Source organism: Myxine glutinosa, chromosome 5 (genome assembly GCF_964187855.1).
Source record: "Myxine glutinosa chromosome 5, kmMyxGlut1.1, whole genome shotgun sequence".
NCBI lineage: Eukaryota > Metazoa > Chordata > Myxini > Myxiniformes > Myxinidae > Myxine > Myxine glutinosa.
Genome location: NC_136265.1, coordinates 6,367,804 through 6,394,662, shown reverse-complemented (window position 1 = coordinate 6,394,662; position 26,859 = coordinate 6,367,804). Strand labels below are relative to the sequence as shown.

Sequence of the window (26,859 nt, the reverse complement as noted above, 5' to 3'; positions counted from 1 at the left end):
CACCCTTTGATTGACTATTGACCCTTTGATTGACTATTCACCCTTTGATTGACAATTGATCCTTTGATCGACCCTTTGATTGACAATTGACCCTTTGATTGACTATTGACCCTTTGATTGACAATTGACCCTTTGATTGACTATTCACCCTTTGATTGACAATTGACCCTTGTGTTGAATATTGACCCTTTGATTGACCATGGTACCCTTTGATTGACAATTGACCCTTTGATTGACAATTGACCCTTGGATTGACTATTGACCCTTTGATTGACTATTGACCCTTTTATTGACTATTGACCCTTTTATTGATCCTTTGATTGACCTTTTGACAATTGACCCTTTGACTATTGGCCTTTTGATTGACCACGGTACCCTTTGATTGACTATTGACCCTTTGACCATGGTACCCTTTGGTTGACCATGGTACCCTTTGATTGACTATTGACCCTTTGATTGACAATTGACCCTTTGATTGACAATTGACCCTTTGATTGACAATTGACCCTTTGGTTGACCATGGTACCCTTTGGTTGACCATGGTACCCTTTGATTGACTATTGACCCTTTGGTTGACCATGGTACCCTTTGATTGATTATTGACCCTTTGACCATGGTACCCTTTGGTTAACCATGGTACCCTTTGATTGACTATTGACCCTTTGGTTAACCATGGTACCCTTTGATTGACTATTGACCCTTTGACCATGGTACCCTTTGATTGACAATTGACCCTTTGATTGCCAATTGACCCTTTGATTGACAATTGACCCTTTGATTGACCATGGTACCCTTTGGTTGACCATGGTACCCTTTGGTTGACCATGGTACCCTTTGATTGACAATTGACCCTTTGATTGACCATGGTAGTTGACTTTTTTTACTCTGAGTGCATCGACCTTCCTTGAGGACATTGCAAGGCTCTGTGTTTGACTTGTTTGTGGAAGAGGTTTTACTTAAAGGAGTAAAAAGGTATTGAAATGATATCGACAAACCATCAATGAAAATCCATGAATTGTTCCTATTTGTACATTCTTCCATCTGGAAAGAGTCTGTGTGGTTTGCAGACGCTCAGTTGAGCATCCCGATACAGCCGCACTGTGGTTGGCAGTACAATGCCTGTACTAGGCCCTGCCTGAAGTCCTGCCGCTATCTGCGTGGCACTCCCTGTGAAGGCCTGCCCAGGTCCATTTCTTCCCTTTTCATTAATTTTTGCCCTCTTTGTTCTTTTTGTTTCTTCCTCTATTTTGTCTCCTTTCCCCTCAACTCCCTTGTTTCCTCGTCCCACTTTCTATTCCTGTTGTGACAGCGTTGAGGGCTGTTTCCTGGAGTGTGCAGAAGGCACCGTGTTTGACGAGATCACACGAAGATGTGTCTATCCAGATGACTGTATGTATCATCATTATATAATTTACACTCTAACAAAGGTTACCTTTACAGTACAGGGATTGTTCCTGGATTTTAAGCAAATTAGAAGTATCCAGGATCTTTCTTTGTTGCAATTTCTCTCAGGAGGTCACATTCTGCATCTTGACCTTGACTTTTATATTTTTAGGCATTGTCCTCTCTGTGACACCAAGTACCACTATTCCAACAACCACTTCTGCTACTTTAACCCTAATCTCACCAACAACCATTCCAGTAATGGGGAATGCTACGTCCAGCCCAGTCGTTCCACTGCCAATTGCTTTTCAACCACCATCATCCTTTACTCAAGAACCTGCTAGTCCGATGACTCCATCTCTGTCAGCAACTCGAGCAATGCTGATGCCTTTGGCTGCATCAACGTATCGACCCTCTCTGGTTACTACAATATCTGCCATTCCACCTCTGACAACCACTACAGTAGCGTCAGAGGCAATCGATTCTCCTTCGGCCACAACATCCATGCTTCGTCCTAAAACGACTGAGGCTGTAACTTTCCTGGACCATCGAATAACTAGCGGAAAGATCTTGCCGCTGTCTGCCATCAAGGTCCTGGCTTTTCCCTCGGTCACTACTCCATTGAAAAGCACACCAAGCATGATCCGAGCTTCAGAGTTAACAATAATGAAACAGACTACCTCCCCCTGGATACAATTGGCCAGCACACCTGGTGCAGCAGATGCGACGGTAGGAAAAGCTTCCGAGGCTGTCGAACAAATGACAGATGTAGAAGATGAGAAAGTGAGACACTTGACTGTAGAACCTGGAATGGAGTTCCCTCACACAACAAAAATGACCGTGTTATCTTTACGGCCGCGCACAACAGTTTCTCCACATTCACTCGGCATAGTTCCAACGCTTGAAGATGTCGATACAACTGCCAAAAGGACACCAGTTACAAGTGTCACAGTGAGCCCAGAAGTAAGTGCCACAACCGAGGTTAGGAGAACAAGTCAAAAGAAATATCCAGTTGAGGACACAACGTCAGTGGAAACGAAAACAGGCAAAGAAACCACAACGAAGGAAAACCTAACGGAAGCTTTTGTAAAACTTATCGAACCATCGACACTATGGCCAAAAACTCCATGGAAAATCACCATGCCAGCAAGTACTGATGAAGTGCCATCTCCAGCAGAAAGTTTGAGACCTGCTCTGGTTCTGAAAACAACAACAATAACTACAGAAACAGACGTGGCAGCATTATCACTCCGTGCCACTGCCATCAGCACAATGGCAAGCTCACGTCGGCCTACTTCAGTTCAACTTCCTATTGACATGCCCATCGATACAGACATTAATGCTTCAACCACAGCTGCATCAACACCCCTGGTAGCAACCGCAACAACATTCACAGTAGTTTCCCCAAAGGTCATAATTCCAGCAGCAACAACCAGAGCAACCACAAGTGAACTACAAACGGTGACATCGTCAGTTGAGCGTGAACCTTCAGCAAAAACAACCAGAATAACATCGACTGCAACTGTTATACCCTTGACAGATGCTACAAAGCTAACGGCAACAACAGCAACAACTCAAAAGATGGCAGACAAGGACATGACTTACATCGGAGCAACATTAGCTGAGCCAACTCAAATTGCTTCAACTGCTGAAGGAACCACGACAGTCACCAAAGGAACAGTTGCAACAACAAAAGCAGAAACAACCTCCATACCCCTTCCAGCAAAAGTGACAACTATAGCACCTTCTCCAGATGGGAAAACAACTGCAACAACAACAGAACCAGAAGTTGGCATATCACATGATCTGGTGGTAAGTCCACTGCTTACCTCTCAAGTGGATTTGACAGTACACAAACAACCTTCTCCGGAAGTTCCAGTACCCACAACTACTCCCCAGTCAACAACAAAGGCCACACTGAAAACGGGAAAGCCAGCTGCTCTTTTAACATCAACTGTCGTGGTGCCACCTGTTAGTGTGGTGGACAAATTGGTAACTCCAAAAGCAACCACCATCAGCGATGAGATAAGGCTGACGCCAATTGAAACCATTGGAATACCTTTTCCACATCTTCCCATGTCCACCATTGATGGTCACACAACTGTGGCTTCAGCAGCAACTCCCATACTTCACAGTACAAGTCCAAGAGATGTTGACCATTCTTTGCTTTTGTCTCCAAGACGTCCCAGCACTTCGGTATCGATTGAACCTATGAAGGCACCTACCTCAGTGTCGACCTCTGCAATTGAGGCCAATATCTCGATGACCGACAAAGCTACAGAATGCAAGGTCGGGCTCACAATGTCTTTTCTTTTTTTCTTCGTCCATTTATCTTCAGTTATGTTCATTTTGGTAGAGAGACGTAATGGCTGGTTGAGTCACGTAGCGTGACGTGCTTGTTGGGTGCCCAAAATGACACAGCACCACCATGGAGAACTGATTTTCTGAGTGATCTTTTGGCTGCTCGTCTGATTGTCTGTGTGACAAAGTATATTTTTAATTACTTGAAGAGATAACCAATCGTGCTTCATGTTGAACTCTCAACAAGATATGAACTTGTGTCCACAGGAGATGTATTTCAGAATGGAAGATCAGTGCTCTGGTTGGCTGTGCAGTGGTGGGCAGTTGCACCATGTGAATGCCAGGTTACACTGCCCTGCTGCCCGGCCGCTTCCATCCTGTGGCCTTCTTGGTCGTCCAGCCCTAAAAGGACGAGATCCTTGCTGTCCAGAATGGCAATGTCCATGTGAGCACTAGTGTGTAAGAGCGTATTATTACGTTAGAGTTGGTACGCATTAGGTTTAGGTTAAATAAATCTGGTCTGTGTGTTCTAGTAGCTTCAAACATTTTTCTGTAAATCCCTGTTAAAAACACCTTTTATAAGTTGGCCTATGCTGATGTATGCCATGAGAGGTGGCAGAGTTGACCTCGATATTTGGTAGGAAAGTGTTATTTGTTTTGTCCTCTCTGTCCAGGCATGGCGCCAGGTAGAGTAGTACCAGAGGGTATATTTTTTGGATGTGTTTGCTTCCTGTGTGTGGCATTTAAAACCTATCTGTGGCCTGCGATGGTTCGGGCAGTGCCAGTGATGGATGATACCACATTCACGTGGCATCACCCCGAAGGTGGTGAAACGCTGCCTCATTGACTGGTCCCAGATGTTGAAAAAATAATGCTTGGGTACAGTGAGCATGGGAGGTGATAAAAGGGACTGCTCACATAAGCGGGATCAGTTGGGAGTGAGTTAGTTGCATGAAGAACCAGCCGGGTTTAGCTGGTCTGTTGGAGAGGACGGAGGCCCATTGGAGTCGGCCCTGTGAGCCGGGCGTTGTACACTTGCTGTTCTCTCTTCGCTCAACTTCAGTCCTAGCTTGGGCTCCATTTTCTCCATCTATGTGAAGCCAACTGATCACTCTACAAGCTCTCACCGCTCTGCACCCTGCTCTTTTCGCCCACTGGATGCTTTGCCTCATCGCCAGTCTGTGCCATGGGCTGGAGACCTGCTTCGGTAGACCCATTTTGATTCCCGGTACTGGTATCCATTTTGATTCCCGGTACTGGTATCCATTTTGATTCCCGGTACTGGTATCCATTTTAATTCCCGGTACTGGTATCCATTTTGATTCCCGGTACTGGTATCCATTTTGATTCCTGGTACTGGTATCCATTTTGATTCCCGGTACTGGTATCCATTTTGATTCCCAGTACTGGTATCCATTTTGATTCCCAGTACTGGTATCCATTTTGATTCCCAGTACTGGTATCCATTTTGATTCCCAGTAGTGGTATCCATTTTGATTCCCGGTACTGGTATCCATTTTGATTCTCGGTACTGGTATCCATTTTGATTCCCGGTACTGGTATCCATTTTGATTCCCGGTACTGGTATCCATTTTGATTCCCGGTACTGGTATCCATTTTGATTCCCGGTATTTTAAAAAGACCTCGCCTGCCCTCCACGTCCATTGTGCGTGAATGAACGTATACTCGTGGGACCATAGGTTTGATTTTATTTCTTATAAGTGATCTTAATTTCAGTTATCGTGGGAGTGTAAGTTTATTCATTTGCCTAAATTAGTGTCCATCTATCTTTTGTCTAATGGTTGCACCCGAAGCAGGTCTCCAGCCCATGGCACAGATTAACGAAGTGGCGAAGCATCCAGTATGCGATGAGAGCAGAGTGGCATGAGCTTGTAAGGTGGTCAGGGAGCTCAGCGGGCATCACGTAGGAAACGGAGAGGATGTCGCCCAAGCGAGGAGTGAAATTGAAGCCCAAGTGACAACATCACTTGTGCACGCAACTCCCCTACTCCAAATGATTCCCCACTCCCATGGGAGGTCCATTTTATCAACTCCCCCGTAGCCGTGCCCACTGCGCCCCAGCGACCTTTCCTCACCGTCCAGGCCCAGTCTTTGAGGGAATGCATCATCGGGGTGATGCCACATGAATGCTGCGTCATTAGCGGCATCGCACAAACTGTTGCGGGCTGCTGGGAGGTTTTATATGCCACACACAGGTTACAAACACGTCCAACATATCCACTCTGGCAGTACCCCACCTGGCGCTTTTGTCCCCTGTGCGTATTTGTCCATTGTTCACGGAGAAGAAAAAAGAACTAGAACGGCAATCGGTGGAGAGCATACTGTAGCTCCGCCAAGCTGAACAGTTTACATTTTGTATCCCAATGATAGGCCGGATCTGGATCAGGAACTGAACCAAAATCGAATCGGCTTGTTTTTGTCACCTCACCAACTCGTCTACCAAGTTTTGTCATAATCCGTCTATGACATTTTGAGATGTCGTGCGATATATCGTTTTTAGCCATATCACTCAATGATGAAGAATCACTTTATAGTTTTAGTATCCGGATCCGGATCTGGATCTTCACCAAAATCTAATCATTTCGTTGTTGTCACACACTCAACCTGTCCACCAATTATTATTATTTTTGTCTACAACATCGAGGCTCTTGCAAGAGCTAACATTAATCACAAAAAAACAAACTGACATAAAACATGATAAAGGGAGCAGGAGACAAGATGGGGAGAGAGAGGGAAGCACACAAGTGCAATAGTGGAGTACAGGGACATCGGGAGATCTGTGGGAGGGAGAGGGCTTGGGAGGAGGAGGCGTGGGAAGGGGGGGGGGGGGGGTGGGAGAGGTATAAAACACATGAACATTGCTCGGACTTCCAGGAAAGAAGTTGGTATTTTAAAAAAGTGGATCTGGGGTGAATTAACGGGGGTAGAAAAGATCAAGGTTTTGGATGGGGGAAGACAAGAGATGGTGGTGAACAGCTGTTTTAAAGACCAATGAATTTGAAGAGAGTGAGGGATTTTGTTCCAGAGGCAGGAGTAAAGAGGAATGAAGGAGTGAAGGTGAGCAGAGAGTCTTGATTTTGGCAGTTTAACCATAAGAGGGGTTTTTCATCGCAGGAGATTCCAATGATTCTGAAAGCTTTGGTTTCAACAGCGTGAAGCCGAGCTAGGTGTGAGGCAGGAGCACCAGCCCAGAGGGGAGAGAAGTATTCCATTGAGCTGCGGATGAAAGCCTTGTATGTGGTGAGGAGCTCAGGTGTGTCAAGGAAGGACTTTGCACTTTGCACTTTGCTTTGAAATGTGGTTTTCCCAGGAAAGATCATGGCAGATAGTGAGACCCAAAAGCTTGAGCGACAGAACTTCTTGGGGAGGATTATTCAGAAAGTGGATGGGAGGGTTGTCCAGCCGGTCTTTTCGGGGAGACAAAGTGAGAGGGTGAGATTTGTCAGGATTGAAAGACATGTTCCACTTGTTTGACCAGTCTGTGATTTTGTCCAGGTCTGCAGAGAGTGAAGAGGCCGCAGACTGTTACAAATTTTGGCCGAATCTATCCACAACTTTTTGAGTTATGCTGTTCACAGACAAACATACAGACAAACATACCGGTTAAAACATAACCTCGGCCCACCTTCGTGGAGGAGGTAATGACGCTTTTCTCTCTATTTTCTCTGTCAACTCTGCTGCCCCTCATACATAAGCACAGGACAACTTCTTCGAACAGGTCCCTGATTGACAGAAATTATTCTGAGCTATTGGAATACACGGATCAAGCTGAATGTACATCTACCTAATACGTACCCGCTCCAACGTAACAATATTTCTTTGTATGACTTTTTTGTTCCTACAACTAATGAAATTACTATCTTCATTTCTGGATCTAAAATGATCATACGCTTAATCATGCTGATGGGTTGGCCTGTTTCGCATTCCCATTAGAAGTAACTGCTCATGAACTGTCAGAGATGAAGGGCACAAAGATTGAAACCTCCAAGATCATGGAAACAAGACACCTCGATTATTAATGTTCACGTCGAGAAAAATCACATTTATTATGTTTGGCTTTGTGGTGTGCCAACTGTCTAACAGATTGTGGTGTGCCTAGGCCTCTGCTCTTTGCACTCTGACCTTCAGCTGCTAACTTTTGATGGCAACGGTCTCTACCTGGGCATGGAGGGACATTTTCTGCTGGCCAAGCATGCTGAGGATTCCTTGACCGCCCATCTTGCTCCATGTGCCAGCCTATCGGAGGTTTGACCATTTCATTCACATAACCGTCAGTGTTAATATCAGGAACCTGGTCCCTGTAGGCTCTGGTTCAAATTATAAGACTTGTCTGCAAGCTTCCTTGTAGACTGCTGTCCCTGAGTGGAGAGTTCGGAGTTCACAATTTTATCTGCTGCCGTGCGACTCTTTATTAGACCAAATCTGGTTCTGTTCCACTCTGCCTCATGGCCATGAACATCACCGACGGAAGCCATTCCCTGCTTGTGGACCATTTTCAGCGAAAGGTATGCCTAATGGTGTATAAAGAAATGTATCATTTGTCATTTATCTCTTTCGCTTCAACCTCTGTCACTGATTTGTCTTTGAACACTTCTTTCAGGTGTACCTCAATGGTCACAGAAGGCGAACGCCTATAAAGGCCGGACGTTTTCAACTGTCGGATACTGGTGCCGCTTACAATCTCCACATGCGTTCAGGCCTACGCCTTGCTTGGGCACACGCCAACAACCTTGTACTTTTGCACTTGTCTAGGGACACAGGACAACCTCGTTCATCTGGACTCTGTGGTACGCATCCCGCACACACACACATGTCCAAAGCATTGGGTAATACGTTCAAGGCGACCTCAATGCATTGAGTTATCTTAGTGAACACAGCTCTGCAGAAACAACCAGTAATTGCACAGTTAATCACTGCGCCAGGTTGTTGGAATAGTTGTTAGGCCAGTGCACATATAATAATGGCTTTCTGTTTCTTCTCTCTTTATGACTTGTATTTCTCCCGATTACCGATCTGCCTCTTTTCCATTCTTTTTCTTTCAAACCAGGACATTGCGATGGGAATCCATACGACGATCTCTCCTTCCCCAATGGCTCCGTTCTCTCTGCGTTTGATGATCCCTTATCTCTCCTGCTGGCTTGGCGAGCATTTCCACTGCCATCCATACATCCACCGGAGCCTCAACTCCTTACATCTCATCCACCGGAACGTCTGCCCCATACTTCTCCTCTTCCAGAGCTTCCGTCCCCGACCTCTCCTCCACCAGAGGCTGAAACGCTAACCTCTCATTTACAGGATATTCAACCCGTGACATTTACAGGATATTCAAAACTTCAAATGCTAACGTCTCACCCACCAGAACTTCAACTTCTAACGACTCTTCCACTGGAGATGCGACCCCGAACCTCTCGTACACCAAAGATTGAATTGATTTCATCTCATCCACCAATACTTCATCATCTAACTTCCCATACTCCTAAACCTGAACCTCTAAGTCCTCATGTGCTTAAACCTCTGCCCATAACTCATTATCCGTTGAAGGTTTGGCCAACGACGCCCATGACTCGCAAACCTGATCTTTCTGGACCGCTTTTGAGCGAAGATCTCGACCGGCAGACACCATCTGCTTGCATGGAGTTCTTCTCTTCTTCACCTTGGGATGAGTGCAGAAATGAGGTGAATAATTGTACTTTCTGCATTGTCTTTCCATCACAACTTTGTAGTTATGTATGTGCGGTAATAATCATGACGATGAAAGTTACACAATAATTGTGTCTGCTGCTCCATTCCAGATATCCACCGAGATGTTCTGCAATCTATGGATGAGTCAGCGAGCAGGTCAGCGAACACCTTGTTCCACAATGGCCGCCTTTGCTGCAGCATGCGCTCGGCACGGCATCTGTGTTGACTGGCGCTCCGAGCACCAATGCCGTGAGCACCGATTCATCTATCACGGTTCCTCAATCTCCTCCATATTCTGGGTTTCTTTTCTTTACCTATTGCCGAGTATCATCCTTACTTTTGCTCTCTTTCTCACCCAGCTTCTCCTTTTTCTTTCCGTTTCTCTTCTGGCTTACCTGTTTCCTTTTAGCTCATTTACTTCTCCATCTGCAACTGCTCTCCAAGGTCTCATGATCTCCTTGTTTATGGATTCTGCTCCTTTTTTGTAGCTCCTCCACCTTCCTCAGCATGTCTATGTTTTCCTTCTCTATCTTCGACATCTCCAGCTCCCGATTCACTCATTATTTAATTTCGGTCTTGTATTCACATTCACTGTGCTTCCAGCCATTGCATTTCTTTGTTCTCGACATCTACTTTTGTCTGAGCTTCTCATCTCGGGTGTGAAACATTCTCATTCAATGGTTCCCAGCATGCTGTCATATTTCTTACCTTCAATAGTAATTAATTCAATCATGAGTCGGTGACCAATTGCCGGCACCATGGCCAAATTCCAAATTCCTGTCCTAACTACCTCTGGAAAGGCAACGGCAAAGCCCCCAGCATGACCCAAAGCCAAGAAACAGCTTCGGCAGAACCAATGTTCTGCAACAGAGTATGGTACATCGGATCGGAGTCATGAATGCTGTCATACTCGAATCATTATTGTACACGGCTCCATTCCTATTCCATCTCCAGGGGTGTATGACATCATCGCCGGGCACCAAAGGGTGCCCGGCGATGGCGCCCGCCAAAAAGGGAGCACTCAGTTTTCACTCCGTTTATTACTTGCAAAATCGAAGATTTTTCAAGTATATTGGTCGGTTGCGTTTGTTATTCTGTCTGTCTGTCCGTTTGTTACTTGGCAAAAAACATTTTTTATTTTTGCATGTTGATCACTCCGGTTTGTGTGTGTGTTTGTTTGTGTGTCCGCTCACTTATACTTACCTATAGGTCACAATTTGAAACCGATATTCACAAAACTTCACCAAATGGTGGAGTTCGTGGTCCAACAAAATGCAATATTTTTTGAGGTCAAAAGGTCAACATAGGCCAAAGGTCAACCACTTTTTTCACATTTCTAAAATCCTCAATTTTCATCCAATTGACTTGAAATTTGAATAGGATTTTCATTTCAGCTAAATGAAATCAACCACCAACTATTTTTGAGATCAGCATAGGCCAAAAGGTCAACATAGGCCAAAGGTCAACAACAATTTCAAATTTCTAAAATCCTCAATTTTCATCCGATTCACTTGAAATTTGAATGGGATTTACATATCAGCTAACTGAATTCAACCACCAATTATTTAAGAGGTCAAAAGGATGCTCTTACTGAGGGCCATTCTGCTTTGTTCTCTTTTGCCAAGTGTCGCTCTATGAGTGATTTTTCATTTATCTGTTTGTCACTGACCTACAGGTCACAATTCTAAACCGATCGTCATGAAACTTCACCAAGCTGTAGAGGTCATCATAATTAAGAAGCCTATTGATTTTGAGGTCAAAGGTCAAATGTCACCTGTAGGTCAGATTTCTAAAATCATCATTTTTCATCCGATTGACTTGAAAAATGAACAGCATTTCCACATTGTGTCACTAAATTGGGAAACCAACTCTTTTTGAGGTCAAAAGGTCAAAGATCAACTCAAGATCAAACTTCCAAAATCATCAATTTTTATCCGATTGACTTGAAAATTTAACAGAATTTGCAAAGCGCCTCACTGAATTGGAAAACCAACTTTTTTAAAGGTCAAAAGGTCAATGACCAACTCAAGGTCAAACTTGCAAAATCATCAATTTTCATCTGAAAAAAAATCATCAATTTTCATCCAATTGACTTGAAAATTTAACAGAATTTGCAAAGCGCCTCACTGAATTGGAAAAACAACTTTTTTTAAAGGTCAAAAGGTCAATGACCAACTCAAGGTCAAACTTGCAAAATCATCAATTTTCATCTGAAAAAAAATCATCAATTTTCATCCGATTGACTTGAAAATTTAACAGCATTTGCATAGTGCCTCACTGAATTGGGAAACCAACTCTTTTTTAGGTCAAAAGGTTAAAGGTCAACTCAAGGTCAAACATCTAAAATAATCAATTTTCATCCGATTGACTTGAAAATTTAACAGCATTTGCATAGTGCCTCACTGAATTGGGAAACCAACTCTTTTTTAGGTCAAAAGGTTAAAGGTCAACTCAAGGTCAAACATCTAAAATAATCAATTTTCATCCGATTGACTTGAAAATTTAACAGCATTTGCATAGTGCCTCACTGAATTGGGAAACCAACTCTTTTTTAGGTCAAAAGGTTAAAGGTCAACTCAAGGTCAAACATCTAAAAGAATCAATTTTCATCCGATTGACTTGAAAATTTAACAGCTTTTGCATAGTGCCTCACTGAATTTGGAAACCAATTTTTTGCTGGAAGGTCACACCCACTGCAAGGTGTGATTCAATTGATCCATTACTTAATTATTCAATTAACTAATTAATTATTTTTCTAAAAGTTACTGATTTGGATGAAACAGTGGTGGTTTAGGTATGCCATTAGCCAATTAATGAAGAAATTAATTATTTTGTGATTATTATTAATTTATTTTAATTAATCAATTAATTATTGTGCACTGCTCCCTCCCAATTCCATCTCCATGTGCTGTGCCGAAGCCGCCCCGGCAATGTCGCACACTGGAGCATATATGTTATTTATTTATTTGGCATTGGGCGGTGTACTTTGAATGTATCTGTACTTGTCATCCATTCTTTTTATTTCACAGCTTTGGTTTGCCCTCCTGGCATGCTGTACAGGCCTTGCAGTCAACCTGGATCATTACCATATTGCGGTCAAACGACCGGTCAGAGCTGTACGGACGAGGATCCCAATGAAGTGGCGACTGGCTGGGAGCCAATCGGTGAGGCATGCGTCTGCCGACCCGGCTTGTTGCTTCATCGTACGGACCACACCCTTTGCGTACCCAAGGAAAAGTGTGGTAAGAACTTTGGAGGGTGAGAAAAGCTTAAAGAGATGGGCAATGGGTTCTCTCTTTCATCACAATCAATGTATGACTTGATCAATAATGTTTGCATCAAGTAAAATTGATTCCCAATCGATTGATTCGTCTTGCACACAATGATAAGCAAATAACAGGATATTGCCACATATGATGTCATTGATATTCCGCCTCCCCCTTTACCCCCCTCTTATCCCCGTTCTCAACAAGGATAGAAACTCGAGTGCATTTTGGCCTGAAAACTCCAGCTCTTTCTCTCTGGTTCTTGTGTATGGCTTCTTTGTCCTTCCACCACGTTTGATGGATATTTGAGGACATTTTGTTTTCCAGTTTTTACAGCAGATTTCCCAGTCATTTTATACCCCCCAAGTGTTTGTATGATGTCAACTTTTCCATCTCTTGATCCTATCGTTGTTTGTGAGTCGATGTTGATGAGCTCTGTGTCTGTTGCATGACCTGCTGCCAACCTGCATTCGGCGCAATTGTCAAGTCGAAGGGTAGGTGGTGCCCTTGATCATCAGAGTGTTAATTGTCTTACCAGTTTTGACTACTGTGCTAGATTTTCACAATTTGGTGCATAAGCTTTCAGAACATCCATGTACAGCAGCTGTGACCGTACAGTGAGAATGATCATGGGGGGTGTGACCGTATAATGGGTGTGATCTTGCAGTAGCTGTGACCCCACAGTGAGTGTGTGTGGCCTTATAGTGGGTGTGACCTTACAGCAACTGTGACCCCACAATGAGTGGGTGTGACCTTACAGTGGGTGTGACCTTACAGAAACTGTGACCCCACAGTGAGCGGGTGTGACCTTACAGTGGGTGTGACCTTACAGTGGGTGTGATCTTGCAGTAGCTGTGACCCCACAGTGAGTATGTGTGTGGCCTTATAGTGGGTGTTGCCTTACAGCAAATGTGACCCCACAGTGAGCGGGTGTGACCTTACAGTGGGTGTGACCTTGCAGTGTATGTGACCTTCCAGCAACTGTGACCTTACAGTGCGTGTGACCTTACAGTGCGTGTGACCTTACAGTGGGTGTGACCTTACAGTGGGTGTGACCTTACAGTGGGTGTGACCTTACAGTGCATGTGACCTTCCAGCAACTGCGACCCCACAGTGAGTGTGTGTGGCCTTATAGTGGGTGTGACCTTACAGCAACTGTGACCCCACAGTGAGTGGGTGTGACCTTACAGTGGGTGTGACCTTACAGTGGGTGTGATCTTGCAGTAGCTGTGACCCCACAGTGAGTGGGTGTGACCTTACAGTGGGTGTGACCTTACAGTGGGTGTGATCTTGCAGTAGCTGTGACCCCACAGTGAGTGTGTGTGGCCTTATAGTGGGTGTTACCTTACAGCAAATGTGACCCCACAGTGAGCGGGTGTGACCTTACAGTGGGTGTGATCTTGCAGTAGCTGTGACCCCACAGTGAGTATGTGTGTGGCCTTATAGTGGGTGTTGCCTTACAGCAAATGTGACCCCACAGTGAGCGGGTGTGACCTTACAGTGGGTGTGACCTTGCAGTGTATGTGACCTTCCAGCAACTGTGACCTTACAGTGCGTGTGACCTTACAGTGCGTGTGACCTTACAGTGGGTGTGACCTTACAGTGGGTGTGACCTTACAGTGGGTGTGACCTTACAGTGCATGTGACCTTCCAGCAACTGCGACCCCACAGTGAGTGTGTGTGGCCTTATAGTGGGTGTGACCTTACAGCAACTGTGACCCCACAGTGAGTGGGTGTGACCTTACAGTGGGTGTGACCTTACAGTGGGTGTGATCTTGCAGTAGCTGTGACCCCACAGTGAGTGGGTGTGACCTTACAGTGGGTGTGACCTTACAGTGGGTGTGATCTTGCAGTAGCTGTGACCCCACAGTGAGTGTGTGTGGCCTTATAGTGGGTGTTACCTTACAGCAAATGTGACCCCACAGTGAGCGGGTGTGACCTTACAGTGGGTGTGACCTTGCAGTGCATCTGACCTTCCAGCAACTGTGACCCCACAGTGAGCAGGTGTGACCTTAGTGGGTATGCCCTTGCAGTGGGTGTGACCTTCTTGCAACTGTGACCCCACAGTGGGTGCGACATTACAGCAGGAGTCTGTGATGTGACAGTGTGTTTGTGGAGGTCATACAGTGAGTACGTTCTGTTTCTATGCACAGTCGTGGCCAAAAAAATTGGCACCCTCACACTCTTTTCAAATAACTCACAATTTTCTCGAAAAACAAGTTGAAATTGACAAAAGTATTTGGTCTCCACAATTCTTTATTTCACTGTTAATATTACAGAACCTTTGTTTTTGATTCAGAACTTAATATTTCCTTTTAAATCAGAAAATAAAAATAAATGGCATTGACAAAATTATTCACACCCCAGACTTCATATTTGGTAGGACAGACTTTGGATAAAATAACTGCAGTCAAGCGCTTCCTATAGCCATGAATGAGCTTCCTCCACCGCTCTACTGGCAGTTTGGCCCACTCTTCTTGTGCAACCTGCTCCAGTTCTCCCAGATTTGAAGGGTGCCTTCTCCCAACTGCTGTTTTCGGATCTCCCCACAGGTGTTCAATGGGATTTAGATCTGGACTCATTGCTGGCCACTTCAGAACAGTCCAGCGTTTTGTCTTGAACCATTCCTGGGTGCTTTTTGAAGTGTTTTGGGGTCATTGCCCCGCTGCAAGACCCATGACCTTCGATGGAGACCCAGCTTTCTGACAATGGGTTGAACATTGTGCTCCAAAATGCCTTGGTAATCTCCTCATTTCATGATGCCATGCACATTGCACATATTCAAGGAACCCAGTGTTAGAGGCAACACAGCAACCCCAAAACATCACTGAACCTCCTCCATGTTTGACTGTCGGGAAGGTGTTCTTTTCTTTGAAGGCTTCATTTTGTTTTCTGTAAACATAGAGATGATGTGCTTCACCAAAAAGCTCTATTTTGGTCTCATCTGTCCACAGAACATTCTCCCAGAAGGATTTTGGCTTGTTCAGGTGTGTTTTGGAAAACTCCAGTGGGGCTTCTCTCTCAGCAGTGTGACTCCGAACATAGAACCCCCTTTCATTGAATTGGCGACGGATGGTGTGAGTTGAAACTGTTGTACCTTGTGTCTGAAGGTCAGCTTGAATCTGTTTGGCAGTTGATCGAGGTGCTTTCTCCACCATTCCAACAATCCGTTGCTGCAACCTTTGATCAAGTTGTCTCTTGCGGCCACATCCAGGGAGGTTGGCTACAGTGCCATGGGCCTTAAACTTCCTGATAACATTGCATACGGTGGAGACAGGAACATCAAGGTCTCTGGAGATGGACTTGTAGCCTTGAGATTGTCCATGCTTGGCTACAATCTTGTGTCTGACCTCCTCAGACAATTCTCTGGTTTTCTTTCTTTTTTCTCCATGCTCATTGTGGTACACACAGTGACACAAAACAGCAGATTGACTCCTTTTCACTCTTCAAACTGGTTGAATGAGTGGTTTTTATATTGCAGGCACCTGCGACTCACCACAGGTGAGTTCAATTCCAAAGTAAAGGAGCTTGAAAACCCTGGAAGAAATTGTGCATTATCTGAAAAAAATGCAAGGGTGCCAATATTTTTGGCCACATGTATTTGCTTTCTTCTCAGAAACTACACATGCAATTCTAATGAAGCTTGACCACAACCTTAATCACCCATGTTGTACCAATGTTTGTTTCTGGCATTTAAAAAAATCGGGGTCTAAGGTGGTCTATGGGGGGCTTGGCCCCCCAAAATAGGTATTTGCTTTCTTCTCAGAAACTACACACATGATTTCGATGAAATTTGACCACAACCTTTATCGCCCGTGATGTACCAAAATATGTTCACGGCATTTAGAAAAAAATCTGCCCCTTTAGGGGACTACGTGGGGGGGGGGGGGGGGGGGGGTTGTATTTTTAATCACACAAAGTTGTATTTTTACCCTGAGTTTGGAGGTTTGCCCCCCAAAATAGGTATTTTTTCTTTGTTTGTTTAAAGTCTAATGATTATGTTCGTATGATTCTACATGCTGCCCTGTCTTCTAGCAACCATTGGAATTGGTTTAAAATACCCATAGTCTGTGCAATTTGTTTATTTCACCAGGTGAGCACCAGGGGTATTGCCTCTATGTGTTTATTGGTTCCTGTGCCTCAACTTCACACCAAACTGTGCTTCAGAAATTAATCAATTCCATTACTTCTGTTTTCAAATTGGATTCACTCACCTTATTCGAGTTGGGTTATGAACACAGCAGGAAAGTTTGGGAGGTGTTTGTGCTGAGTTAAAATCCCATAAAATTGCTGTGATGCTTCTATTTATCTGTGCACGTCAGAGTGCTGCATCTAAAAGGCCTTGTCCTTGCACAAGGGACAATCACCTCTTCATTCCTTGTCATCTCGCTGTAAACGTAATTATTTGCAAACGTCTGTGTTGATTCCCCACCGTGGTCTTCCAGCTTGCACCGATGCACATGGTATTCCAAGAGCCGAGGGAGAAGAGTGGCAGCCTCCATCATGCCCTTGCTGTGTGATGCTCTGCCTGTCTAACGGATCCCTCCTGGTCACACACCAAGCCTGTCCCACTCCGACCAGCACATCATGTCCTCCTGAACGCTTCCTAGTGGCCCAGGTTTCCCCAGGGAGCTGCTGTCCTCACTACGTTTGCGGTATGGAAGGACCACCTGGTTATTTCTATTATTTCAATGTCTATATCGATCTGTACCTCCATGTTACCGGCATCGTCAGTAAAACCCGCAGATCCACGTGTACATTTGGATACGTGTCCATGAGGGAGTTTTAGTTGTTTAGCTCAGTGTTTCAAGTGGAGAACATCTTTCTGGCACTGAGTTGCGCAGAAGTTTAAGTTCTTTCAGTAGCTCGATGGGTTCCAAATCGCTTGAATTTGAATCAGTTAGAATGATATGTCGGTCGTTACAGCTTTTTCTAAGATCATTGTCACTTAAAGCTTTCGTGGCTGTGATGTTAAAGAGAAAGTTGAATGGCTGTAGGATGCAGCACACCTGCTCAAATCTACTGTCCGGTGCAGTCAGAGAAACATCCATATCCATGTAGAAAAAATCAACTTTGAACTTTGTCTGTGGGTCTGAAACTGGTTCATCTACGGACCCGTAAGAAAAGTGCCTGGATTCGTAAGAAAAGTGCCAGGATTCATAGAAAAGTGCCTGGATTCATAAGAAAAGTCCCTGGATTCGTACGAAAAGTTAGAAAAGTGCCTGGATTCATAGAAAAGTGCCAGGATTCATAGAAAAGTGCCAGGATTCATAAGAAAAGTTCAAAAAGTCCCTGGATTTGTAAGAAAAGTAAGACAAGTGCCTGGATTCATAAAAAAAGTAAGAAAAGTGCCTGGATTCATAAGAAAAGTCCCTGGATTCGTACGAAAAGTTAGAAAAGTGCCCGGATTCATAAGAAAAGTGCCTGGATTCGTAAGAAAAGTAAGAAAAGTGCCTGGATTCATAGGAATAGTAAGAAAAGTGCCTGGATTCGTAAGAAAAGTAAGAAAAGTGCCTGGATTCATAAGAAAAGTAAGAAAAGTGCCTGGATTCATAAGAAAAGTCCCTGGATTCATAAGAAAAGTAAGAAAAGTCCCTGGATTCATAAGAAAAGTAAGAAAAGTGCCTGGATTCATAAGAAAAGTAAGAAAAGTGCCTGGATTGATAAGAAAAGTGCCTGGATTCATAAGAAAAGTAAGAAAAGTGCCTGGATTCATAAGAAAAGTAAGAAAAGTGCCTGGATTCATAAGAAAAGTCCCTGGATTCATAAGAAAAGTAAGAAAAGTGCCTGGATTCATAAGAAAAGTCCCTGGATTCGTACGAAAAGTTAGAAAAGTGCCCGGATTCATAAGAAAAGTGCCTGGATTCGTAAGAAAAGTAAGAAAAGTGCCTGGATTCATAGGAATAGTAAGAAAAGTGCCTGGATTCGTAAGAAAAGTAAGAAAAGTGCCTGGATTCATAAGAAAAGTAAGAAAAGTGCCTGGATTCATAAGAAAAGTCCCTGGATTCATAAGAAAAGTAAGAAAAGTCCCTGGATTCATAAGAAAAGTAAGAAAAGTGCCTGGATTCATAAGAAAAGTAAGAAAAGTGCCTGGATTGATAAGAAAAGTGCCTGGATTCATAAGAAAAGTAAGAAAAGTGCCTGGATTCATAAGAAAAGTAAGAAAAGTGCCTGGATTCATAAGAAAAGTAAGAAAAGTGCCTGGATTCATAAGAAAAGTTAGAAAAGTGCCTGGATTCATAAGAGAAGTTAGAAAAGTGCCTGGATTCATAAGAAAAGTAAGAAAAGTGCCTGGATTCATAAGACAAGTTAGAAAAGTGCCTGGATTCATAAGAAAAGTAAGAAAAGTGCCTGGATTCATAAGAAAAGTAAGAAAAGTGCCTGGATTGATAAGAAAAGTAAGAAAAGTGCCTGGATTGATAAGAGAAGTTAGAAAAGTGCCTGGATTGATAAGAAAAGTTAGAAAAGTGCCTGGATTCATAAGAGAAGTTAGAAAAGTGCCTGGATTCATAAGAAAAGTAAGAAAAGTGCCTGGATTCATAAGACAAGTTAGAAAAGTGCCTGGATTCATAAGAAAAGTAAGAAAAGTGCCTGGATTGATAAGAAAAGTTAGAAAAGTGCCTGGATTGATAAGAAAAGTTAGAAAAGTGCCTGGATTCATAAGAGAAGTTAGAAAAGTGCCTGGATTCATAAGAAAAGTAAGAAAAGTGCCTGGATTCATAAGACAAGTTAGAAAAGTGCCTGGATTCATAAGAAAAGTAAGAAAAGTGCCTGGATTGATAAGAAAAGTAAGAAAAGTGCCTGGATTGATAAGAGAAGTTAGAAAAGTGCCTGGATTCATAAGAAAAGTAAGAAAAGTGCCTGGATTGATAAGAAAAGTGCCTGGATTCGTAAGAAAAGTAAGAAAAGTGCCTGGATTCATAAGAAAAGTAAGAAAAGTGCCTGGATTCATAATAAAAGTAAGAAAAGTGCCTGGATTGATAAGAGAAGTTAGAAAAGTGCCTGGATTCATAAGAAAAGTAAGAAAAGTGCCTGGATTGATAAGAAAAGTGCCTGGATTCGTAAGAAAAGTAAGAAAAGTGCCTGGATTCATAAGAAAAGTAAGAAAAGTGCCTGGATTGATAAGAGAAGTTAGAAAAGTGCCTGGATTCATAAGAAAAGTAAGAAAAGTGCCTGGATTGATAAGAAAAGTGCCTGGATTCGTAAGAAAAGTAAGAAAAGTGCCTGGATTCATAAGAAAAGTAAGAAAAGTGCCTGGATTGATAAGAGAAGTTAGAAAAGTGCCTGGATTCATAAGAAAAGTAAGAAAAGTGCCTGGATTCATAAGAAAAGTAAGAAAAGTGCCTGGATTGATAAGAAAAGTGCCTGGATTCGTAAGAAAAGTGCCTGGATTCATAAGAAAAGTAAGAAAAGTGCCTGGATTGATAAGAAAAGTGCCTGGATTCATAAGAAAAGTAAGAAAAGTGCCTGGATTCATAAGAAAAGTTAGAAAAGTGCCTGGATTCATAAGAGAAGTTAGAAAAGTGCCTGGATTCATAAGACAAGTTAGAAAAGTGCCTGGATTCATAAGAAAAGTAAGAAAAGTGCCTGGATTGATAAGACAAGTTAGAAAAGTGCCCGGATTCATAAGAAAAGTAAGAAAAGTGCCTGGATTGATAAGAAAAGTGCCTGGATTCGTAAGAAAAGTAAGAAAAGTGCCTGGATTGATAAGAAAAGTGCCTGGATTCGTAAGAAAAGTGCCTGGATTCATAAGAAAAGTAAGAAAAGTGCCTGGATTCATAAGAGAAGTTAGAAAAGTGCCTGGATTCATAAGAGAAGTTAGAAAAGTGCCTGGATTCATAAGAAAAGTAAGAAAAGTGCCTGGATTCATAAGAAAAGTAAGAAAAGTGCCTGGATTCATAAGACAAGTTAGAAAAGTGCCTGGATTCATAAGAAAAGTAAGAAAAGTGCCTGGATTGATAAGAAAAGTGCCTGGATTCGTAAGAAAAGTGCCTGGATTCATAAGAAAAGTAAGAAAAGTGCCTGGATTCATAAGAGAAGTTAGAAAAGTGCCTGGATTCATAAGAAAAGTAAGAAAAGTGCCTGGATTCATAAGAAAAGTTAGAAAAGTGCCTGGATTCATAAGAAAAGTTAGAAAAGTGCCTGGATTCATAAGAAAAGTTAGAAAAGTGCCTGGATTGATAAGACAAGTTAGAAAAGTGCCTGGATTGATAAGACAAGTTAGAAAAGTGCCTGGATTGATAAGAAAAGTAAGAAAAGTGCCTGGATTCATAAGAAAAGTTAGAAAAGTGCCTGGATTGATAAGACAAGTTAGAAAAGTGCCTGGATTCATAAGAAAAGTTAGAAAAGTGCCTGGATTCATAAGAAAAGTTAGAAAAGTGCCTGGATTGATAAGAAAAGTAAGAAAAGTGCCTGGATTCGTAAGACAAGTTAGAAAAGTGCCTGGATTCATAAGAAAAGTAAGAAAAGTGCCTGGATTCATAAGAAAAGTAAGAAAAGTGCCTGGATTCATAAGAAAAGTAAGAAAAGTGCCTGGATTCATAAGAAAAGTAAGAAAAGTGCCTGGATTCATAAGAAAAGTTCAAAAAGTCCCTGGATTTGTAAGAAAAGTAAGACAAGTGCCTGGATTCATAAAAAAAGTAAGAAAAGTGCCTGGATTCATAAGAAAAGTCCCTGGATTCGTACGAAAAGTTAGAAAAGTGCCCGGATTCATAAGAAAAGTGCCTGGATTCGTAAGAAAAGTAAGAAAAGTGCCTGGATTCATAGGAATAGTAAGAAAAGTGCCTGGATTCGTAAGAAAAGTAAGAAAAGTGCCTGGATTCATAAGAAAAGTCCCTGGATTCATAAGAAAAGTAAGAAAAGTCCCTGGATTCATAAGAAAAGTAAGAAAAGTGCCTGGATTCATAAGAAAAGTAAGAAAAGTGCCTGGATTGATAAGAAAAGTAAGAAAAGTGCCTGGATTCATAGGAATAGTAAGAAAAGTCCCTGGATTCATAGGAATAGTAAGAAAAGTGCCTGGATTCATAAGAAAAGTCCCTGGATTCATAAGAAAAGTAAGAAAAGTCCCTGGATTGATAAGAAAAGTAAGAAAAGTGCCTGGATTCATAAGAAAAGTAAGAAAAGTGCCTGGATTCATAGGAATAGTAAGAAAAGTCCCTGGATTCATAAGAAAAGTAAGAAAAGTGCCTGGATTCATAAGAAAAGTCCCTGGATTCATAAGAAAAGTAAGAAAAGTCCCTGGATTCATAAGAAAAGTAAGAAAAGTGCCTGGATTCATAAGAAAAGTAAGAAAAGTGCCTGGATTGATAAGAAAAGTGCCTGGATTCATAAGAAAAGTAAGAAAAGTGCCTGGATTCATAAGAAAAGTAAGAAAAGTGCCTGGATTCATAAGAAAAGTTAGAAAAGTGCCTGGATTCATAAGAGAAGTTAGAAAAGTGCCTGGATTCATAAGAAAAGTAAGAAAAGTGCCTGGGTTCATAAGACAAGTTAGAAAAGTGCCTGGATTCATAAGAAAAGTAAGAAAAGTGCCTGGATTGATAAGAAAAGTGCCTGGATTCGTAAGAAAAGTAAGAAAAGTGCCTGGATTCATAAGAAAAGTAAGAAAAGTGCCTGGATTGATAAGAGAAGTTAGAAAAGTGCCTGGATTCATAAGAAAAGTAAGAAAAGTGCCTGGATTGATAAGAAAAGTGCCTGGGTTCGTAAGAAAAGTAAGAAAAGTGCCTGGATTCATAAGAAAAGTAAGAAAAGTGCCTGGATTGATAAGAGAAGTTAGAAAAGTGCCTGGATTCATAAGAAAAGTAAGAAAAGTGCCTGGATTCATAAGAAAAGTAAGAAAAGTGCCTGGATTGATAAGAAAAGTGCCTGGATTCGTAAGAAAAGTAAGAAAAGTGCCTGGATTCATAAGAAAAGTAAGAAAAGTGCCTGGATTCATAAGAAAAGTAAGAAAAGTGCCTGGATTGATAAGAAAAGTGCCTGGGTTCGTAAGAAAAGTAAGAAAAGTGCCTGGATTCATAAGAAAAGTTAGAAAAGTGCCTGGATTGATAAGAAAAGTAAGAAAAGTGCCTGGATTGATAAGAAAAGTGCCTGGATTCATAAGAAAAGTAAGAAAAGTGCCTGGATTCATAAGAAAAGTTAGAAAAGTGCCTGGATTCATAAGAGAAGTTAGAAAAGTGCCTGGATTCATAAGACAAGTTAGAAAAGTGCCTGGATTGATAAGAAAAGTAAGAAAAGTGCCTGGATTGATAAGACAAGTTAGAAAAGTGCCTGGATTCATAAGACAAGTTAGAAAAGTGCCTGGATTCATAAGAAAAGTAAGAAAAGTGCCTGGATTGATAAGACAAGTTAGAAAAGTGCCTGGATTCATAAGAAAAGTAAGAAAAGTGCCTGGATTGATAAGAAAAGTGCCTGGATTCGTAAGAAAAGTAAGAAAAGTGCCTGGATTGATAAGAGAAGTTAGAAAAGTGCCTGGATTCATAAGAAAAGTAAGAAAAGTGCCTGGATTGATAAGAAAAGTGCCTGGATTCGTAAGAAAAGTAAGAAAAGTGCCTGGATTCATAAGAAAAGTAAGAAAAGTGCCTGGATTCATAAGAAAAGTAAGAAAAGTGCCTGGATTGATAAGAAAAGTGCCTGGGTTCGTAAGAAAAGTAAGAAAAGTGCCTGGATTCATAAGAGAAGTTAGAAAAGTGCCTGGATTCATAAGAAAAGTAAGAAAAGTGCCTGGATTGATAAGAAAAGTGCCTGGATTCATAAGAAAAGTAAGAAAAGTGCCTGGATTCATAAGAAAAGTTAGAAAAGTGCCTGGATTCATAAGAGAAGTTAGAAAAGTGCCTGGATTCATAAGACAAGTTAGAAAAGTGCCTGGATTGATAAGAAAAGTAAGAAAAGTGCCTGGATTGATAAGACAAGTTAGAAAAGTGCCTGGATTCATAAGACAAGTTAGAAAAGTGCCTGGATTCATAAGAAAAGTAAGAAAAGTGCCTGGATTGATAAGACAAGTTAGAAAAGTGCCTGGATTCATAAGAAAAGTAAGAAAAGTGCCTGGATTGATAAGAAAAGTGCCTGGATTCGTAAGAAAAGTAAGAAAAGTGCCTGGATTGATAAGAGAAGTTAGAAAAGTGCCTGGATTCATAAGACAAGTTAGAAAAGTGCCTGGATTCATAAGAAAAGTAAGAAAAGTGCCTGGATTGATAAGAAAAGTGCCTGGATTCGTAAGAAAAGTGCCTGGATTCATAAGAAAAGTAAGAAAAGTGCCTGGATTCATAAGAGAAGTTAGAAAAGTGCCTGGATTCATAAGAAAAGTAAGAAAAGTGCCTGGATTCATAAGGAAAGTTCGAAAAGTGCCTGGATTGATAAGAAAAGTAAGAAAAGTGCCTGGATTCATAAGAAAAGTAAGAAAAGTGCCTGGATTCATAAGAAAAGTTAGAAAAGTGCCTGGATTCATAAGAAAAGTAAGAAAAGTGCCTGGATTCATAAGAAAAGTTAGAAAAGTGCCTGGATTCATAAGAAAAGTAAGAAAAGTGCCTGGATTCATAAGAAAAGTTAGAAAAGTGCCTGGATTCATAAGAAAAGTTAGAAAAGTGCCTGGATTGATAAGACAAGTTAGAAAAGTGCCTGGATTGATAAGACAAGTTAGAAAAGTGCCTGGATTGATAAGAAAAGTAAGAAAAGTGCCTGGATTCATAAGAAAAGTTAGAAAAGTGCCTGGATTGATAAGACAAGTTAGAAAAGTGCCTGGATTCATAAGAAAAGTTAGAAAAGTGCCTGGATTCATAAGAAAAGTTAGAAAAGTGCCTGGATTGATAAGAAAAGTAAGAAAAGTGCCTGGATTCATAAGAAAAGTAAGAAAAGTGCCTGGATTCATAAGAGAAGTTAGAAAAGTGCCTGGATTCATAAGAAAAGTAAGAAAAGTGCCTGGATTCATAAGAAAAGTAAGAAAAGTGCCTGGATTCATAAGAGAAGTTAGAAAAGTGCCTGGATTCATAAGAAAAGTTAGAAAAGTGCCTGGATTCATAAGAAAAGTAAGAAAAGTGCCTGGATTCATAAGAGAAGTTAGAAAAGTGCCTGGATTCATAAGAAAAGTAAGAAAAGTGCCTGGATTCATAAGACAAGTTAGAAAAGTGCCTGGATTCATAAGAAAAGTAAGAAAAGTGCCTGGATTGATAAGAAAAGTGCCTGGATTCGTAAGAAAAGTAAGAAAAGTGCCTGGATTGATAAGAGAAGTTAGAAAAGTGCCTGGATTCATAAGACAAGTTAGAAAAGTGCCTGGATTCATAAGAAAAGTAAGAAAAGTGCCTGGATTCATAAGAAAAGTAAGAAAAGTGCCTGGATTGATAAGAAAAGTGCCTGGATTCGTAAGAAAAGTAAGAAAAGTGCCTGGATTGATAAGAGAAGTTAGAAAAGTGCCTGGATTCATAAGAAAAGTAAGAAAAGTGCCTGGATTGATAAGAAAAGTGCCTGGATTCGTAAGAAAAGTAAGAAAAGTGCCTGGATTGATAAGAGAAGTTAGAAAAGTGCCTGGATTCATAAGAAAAGTAAGAAAAGTGCCTGGATTCATAAGAAAAGTAAGAAAAGTGCCTGGATTGATAAGAAAAGTAAGAAAAGTGCCTGGATTGATAAGAAAAGTGCCTGGATTCGTAAGAAAAGTGAGAAAAGTGCCTGGATTCATAAGAAAAGTAAGAAAAGTGCCTGGATTCATAAGAAAAGTGCCTGGATTCGTAAGAAAAGTAAGAAAAGTGAGAAAAGTGCCTGGATTCATAAGAAAAGTAAGAAAAGTGCCTGGATTCATAAGAAAAGTGCCTGGATTCATAAGAAAAGTAAGAAAAGTGCCTGGATTCATAAGAAAAGTAAGAAAAGTACCTGGATTCATAAGAAAAGTACCTGGATTCATAAGAAAAGTGCCTGGATTCGTAAGAAAAGTAAGAAAAGTGCCTGGATTCGTAAGACAAGTTAGAAAAGTGTCTGGATTCGTAAGAAAAATAAGCATGACATGCCTGGATTAGGTGTAATGCAACATCTAACTGCATGTCCTTTGACTGCAATATCTTGCTGACTTAGTTGATCTGGACAGAGTATATCGTACCAGATGACCAGACATATGAGAAATCTGAAAGTCCCCACTTCCTTAACTAGGCCCTTTGCCTTGCTGTAACATTTAGCATCCTTTCCTTTGGCAGTGTCAGCCAAACTCAGTGGAGCAGCAAAGCCTATGTGAGCCTAATGCCGAGTATGTTAAGATAAAGAAGATAACGCTGACCCACGTCCTAAAGGTACTTCCGCAAGATGGGGGAAATGATGTAAAATCGAGTTAATATTTCATAGCAAATTTCATTCGATTTACCTTGATGTCGTTGGAAAGTTATTTAACAAGTAATAAACACATTTTTAAAAATGAAAAAGGATGTAGGGATGTTACTGGAAAAAGTATGGAAACAAGAAGAAATGATCGATTATACTTGGAAAAAAAATCAATGTCTGTTTAAACATAAAGATACAGGTTTCTATTTTTAAAGTCTGTCTATCTTTCTGAATTGGATGAAGAAGATGTTTCATGTATGGCGGCAGGAACCATTTAAGATTTTAGAATAAAGTGTGATGGACACGGAAAAAGCACATAAACATCAACAACTCTGCCACAAAAGGTCCGGTTTTTTCGCGTGTTTCACTATTTTTCATCCTCATTGAGATTTACAGATAGATATGCCATGTGGTTGTGAAGTGCAACATGATGTCTTTGATTAAACCCATCAGTGAAGCGATTATTGGAATCGTACATGTTGCACAACTGGACTTTAAAGAAAGTTGATGTGGGGGGGGAGGGGGGGGGTGGCTATTTGTGGGTGCCCCCCAGCGGCTGCGCGCTCCGCGGGTGCCTAATGGAGGCTGTGATATATATATATATATATATATACACAGGGTGTTTCAAAAAGATTGATCTAACTTTGACTTCCTGCCATTTCTTTGTTTTTTGATCTATACTGTTTTCCTTTTCAGGGTTTGGTGGTGTTATCGTGGTATTTGTTGTTCCCTGGGATTTCTAGCTCCACAGCTCAACTGTGCCATTGAAAGTGGAGCAGAAGACAAAAGTGGTGGCTCTGTGGTATGAGACTAAATCAACAACCACACCAACATTTTTTGGGAGGCAGAACCACCTGAGGATATCACTGAAAGTGCCTAAGGTCACATGCTTCTGCACCTTCAATGCCAGATG

The 26,859-nt window shown here is 41.7% G+C and overlaps 1 protein-coding gene across 1 annotated transcript in view; it reads left to right on the top strand.

The window, feature by feature from the left end:
• Nucleotides 1-1,000: 1,000 nt before the first annotated feature.
• LOC137428755 (uncharacterized) overlaps nt 1,001-26,859 on the top strand; it is a 69,878-nt gene continuing 44,019 nt past the window's right edge. Inside the window, exons 1-11 of the mRNA XM_068118652.2 lie at nt 1,001-1,185; nt 1,310-1,389; nt 1,556-3,672; nt 3,952-4,129; nt 7,805-7,950; nt 8,121-8,210; nt 8,306-8,492; nt 8,753-9,381; nt 9,498-9,636; nt 12,417-12,629; nt 17,099-17,308. Coding sequence (XP_067974753.2) covers nt 1,001-1,185; nt 1,310-1,389; nt 1,556-3,672; nt 3,952-4,129; nt 7,805-7,950; nt 8,121-8,210; nt 8,306-8,492; nt 8,753-9,381; nt 9,498-9,636; nt 12,417-12,629; nt 17,099-17,308 — 4,174 coding nt within the window. The remainder of the gene's footprint in view (nt 1,186-1,309; nt 1,390-1,555; nt 3,673-3,951; nt 4,130-7,804; nt 7,951-8,120; nt 8,211-8,305; nt 8,493-8,752; nt 9,382-9,497; nt 9,637-12,416; nt 12,630-17,098; nt 17,309-26,859) is intronic.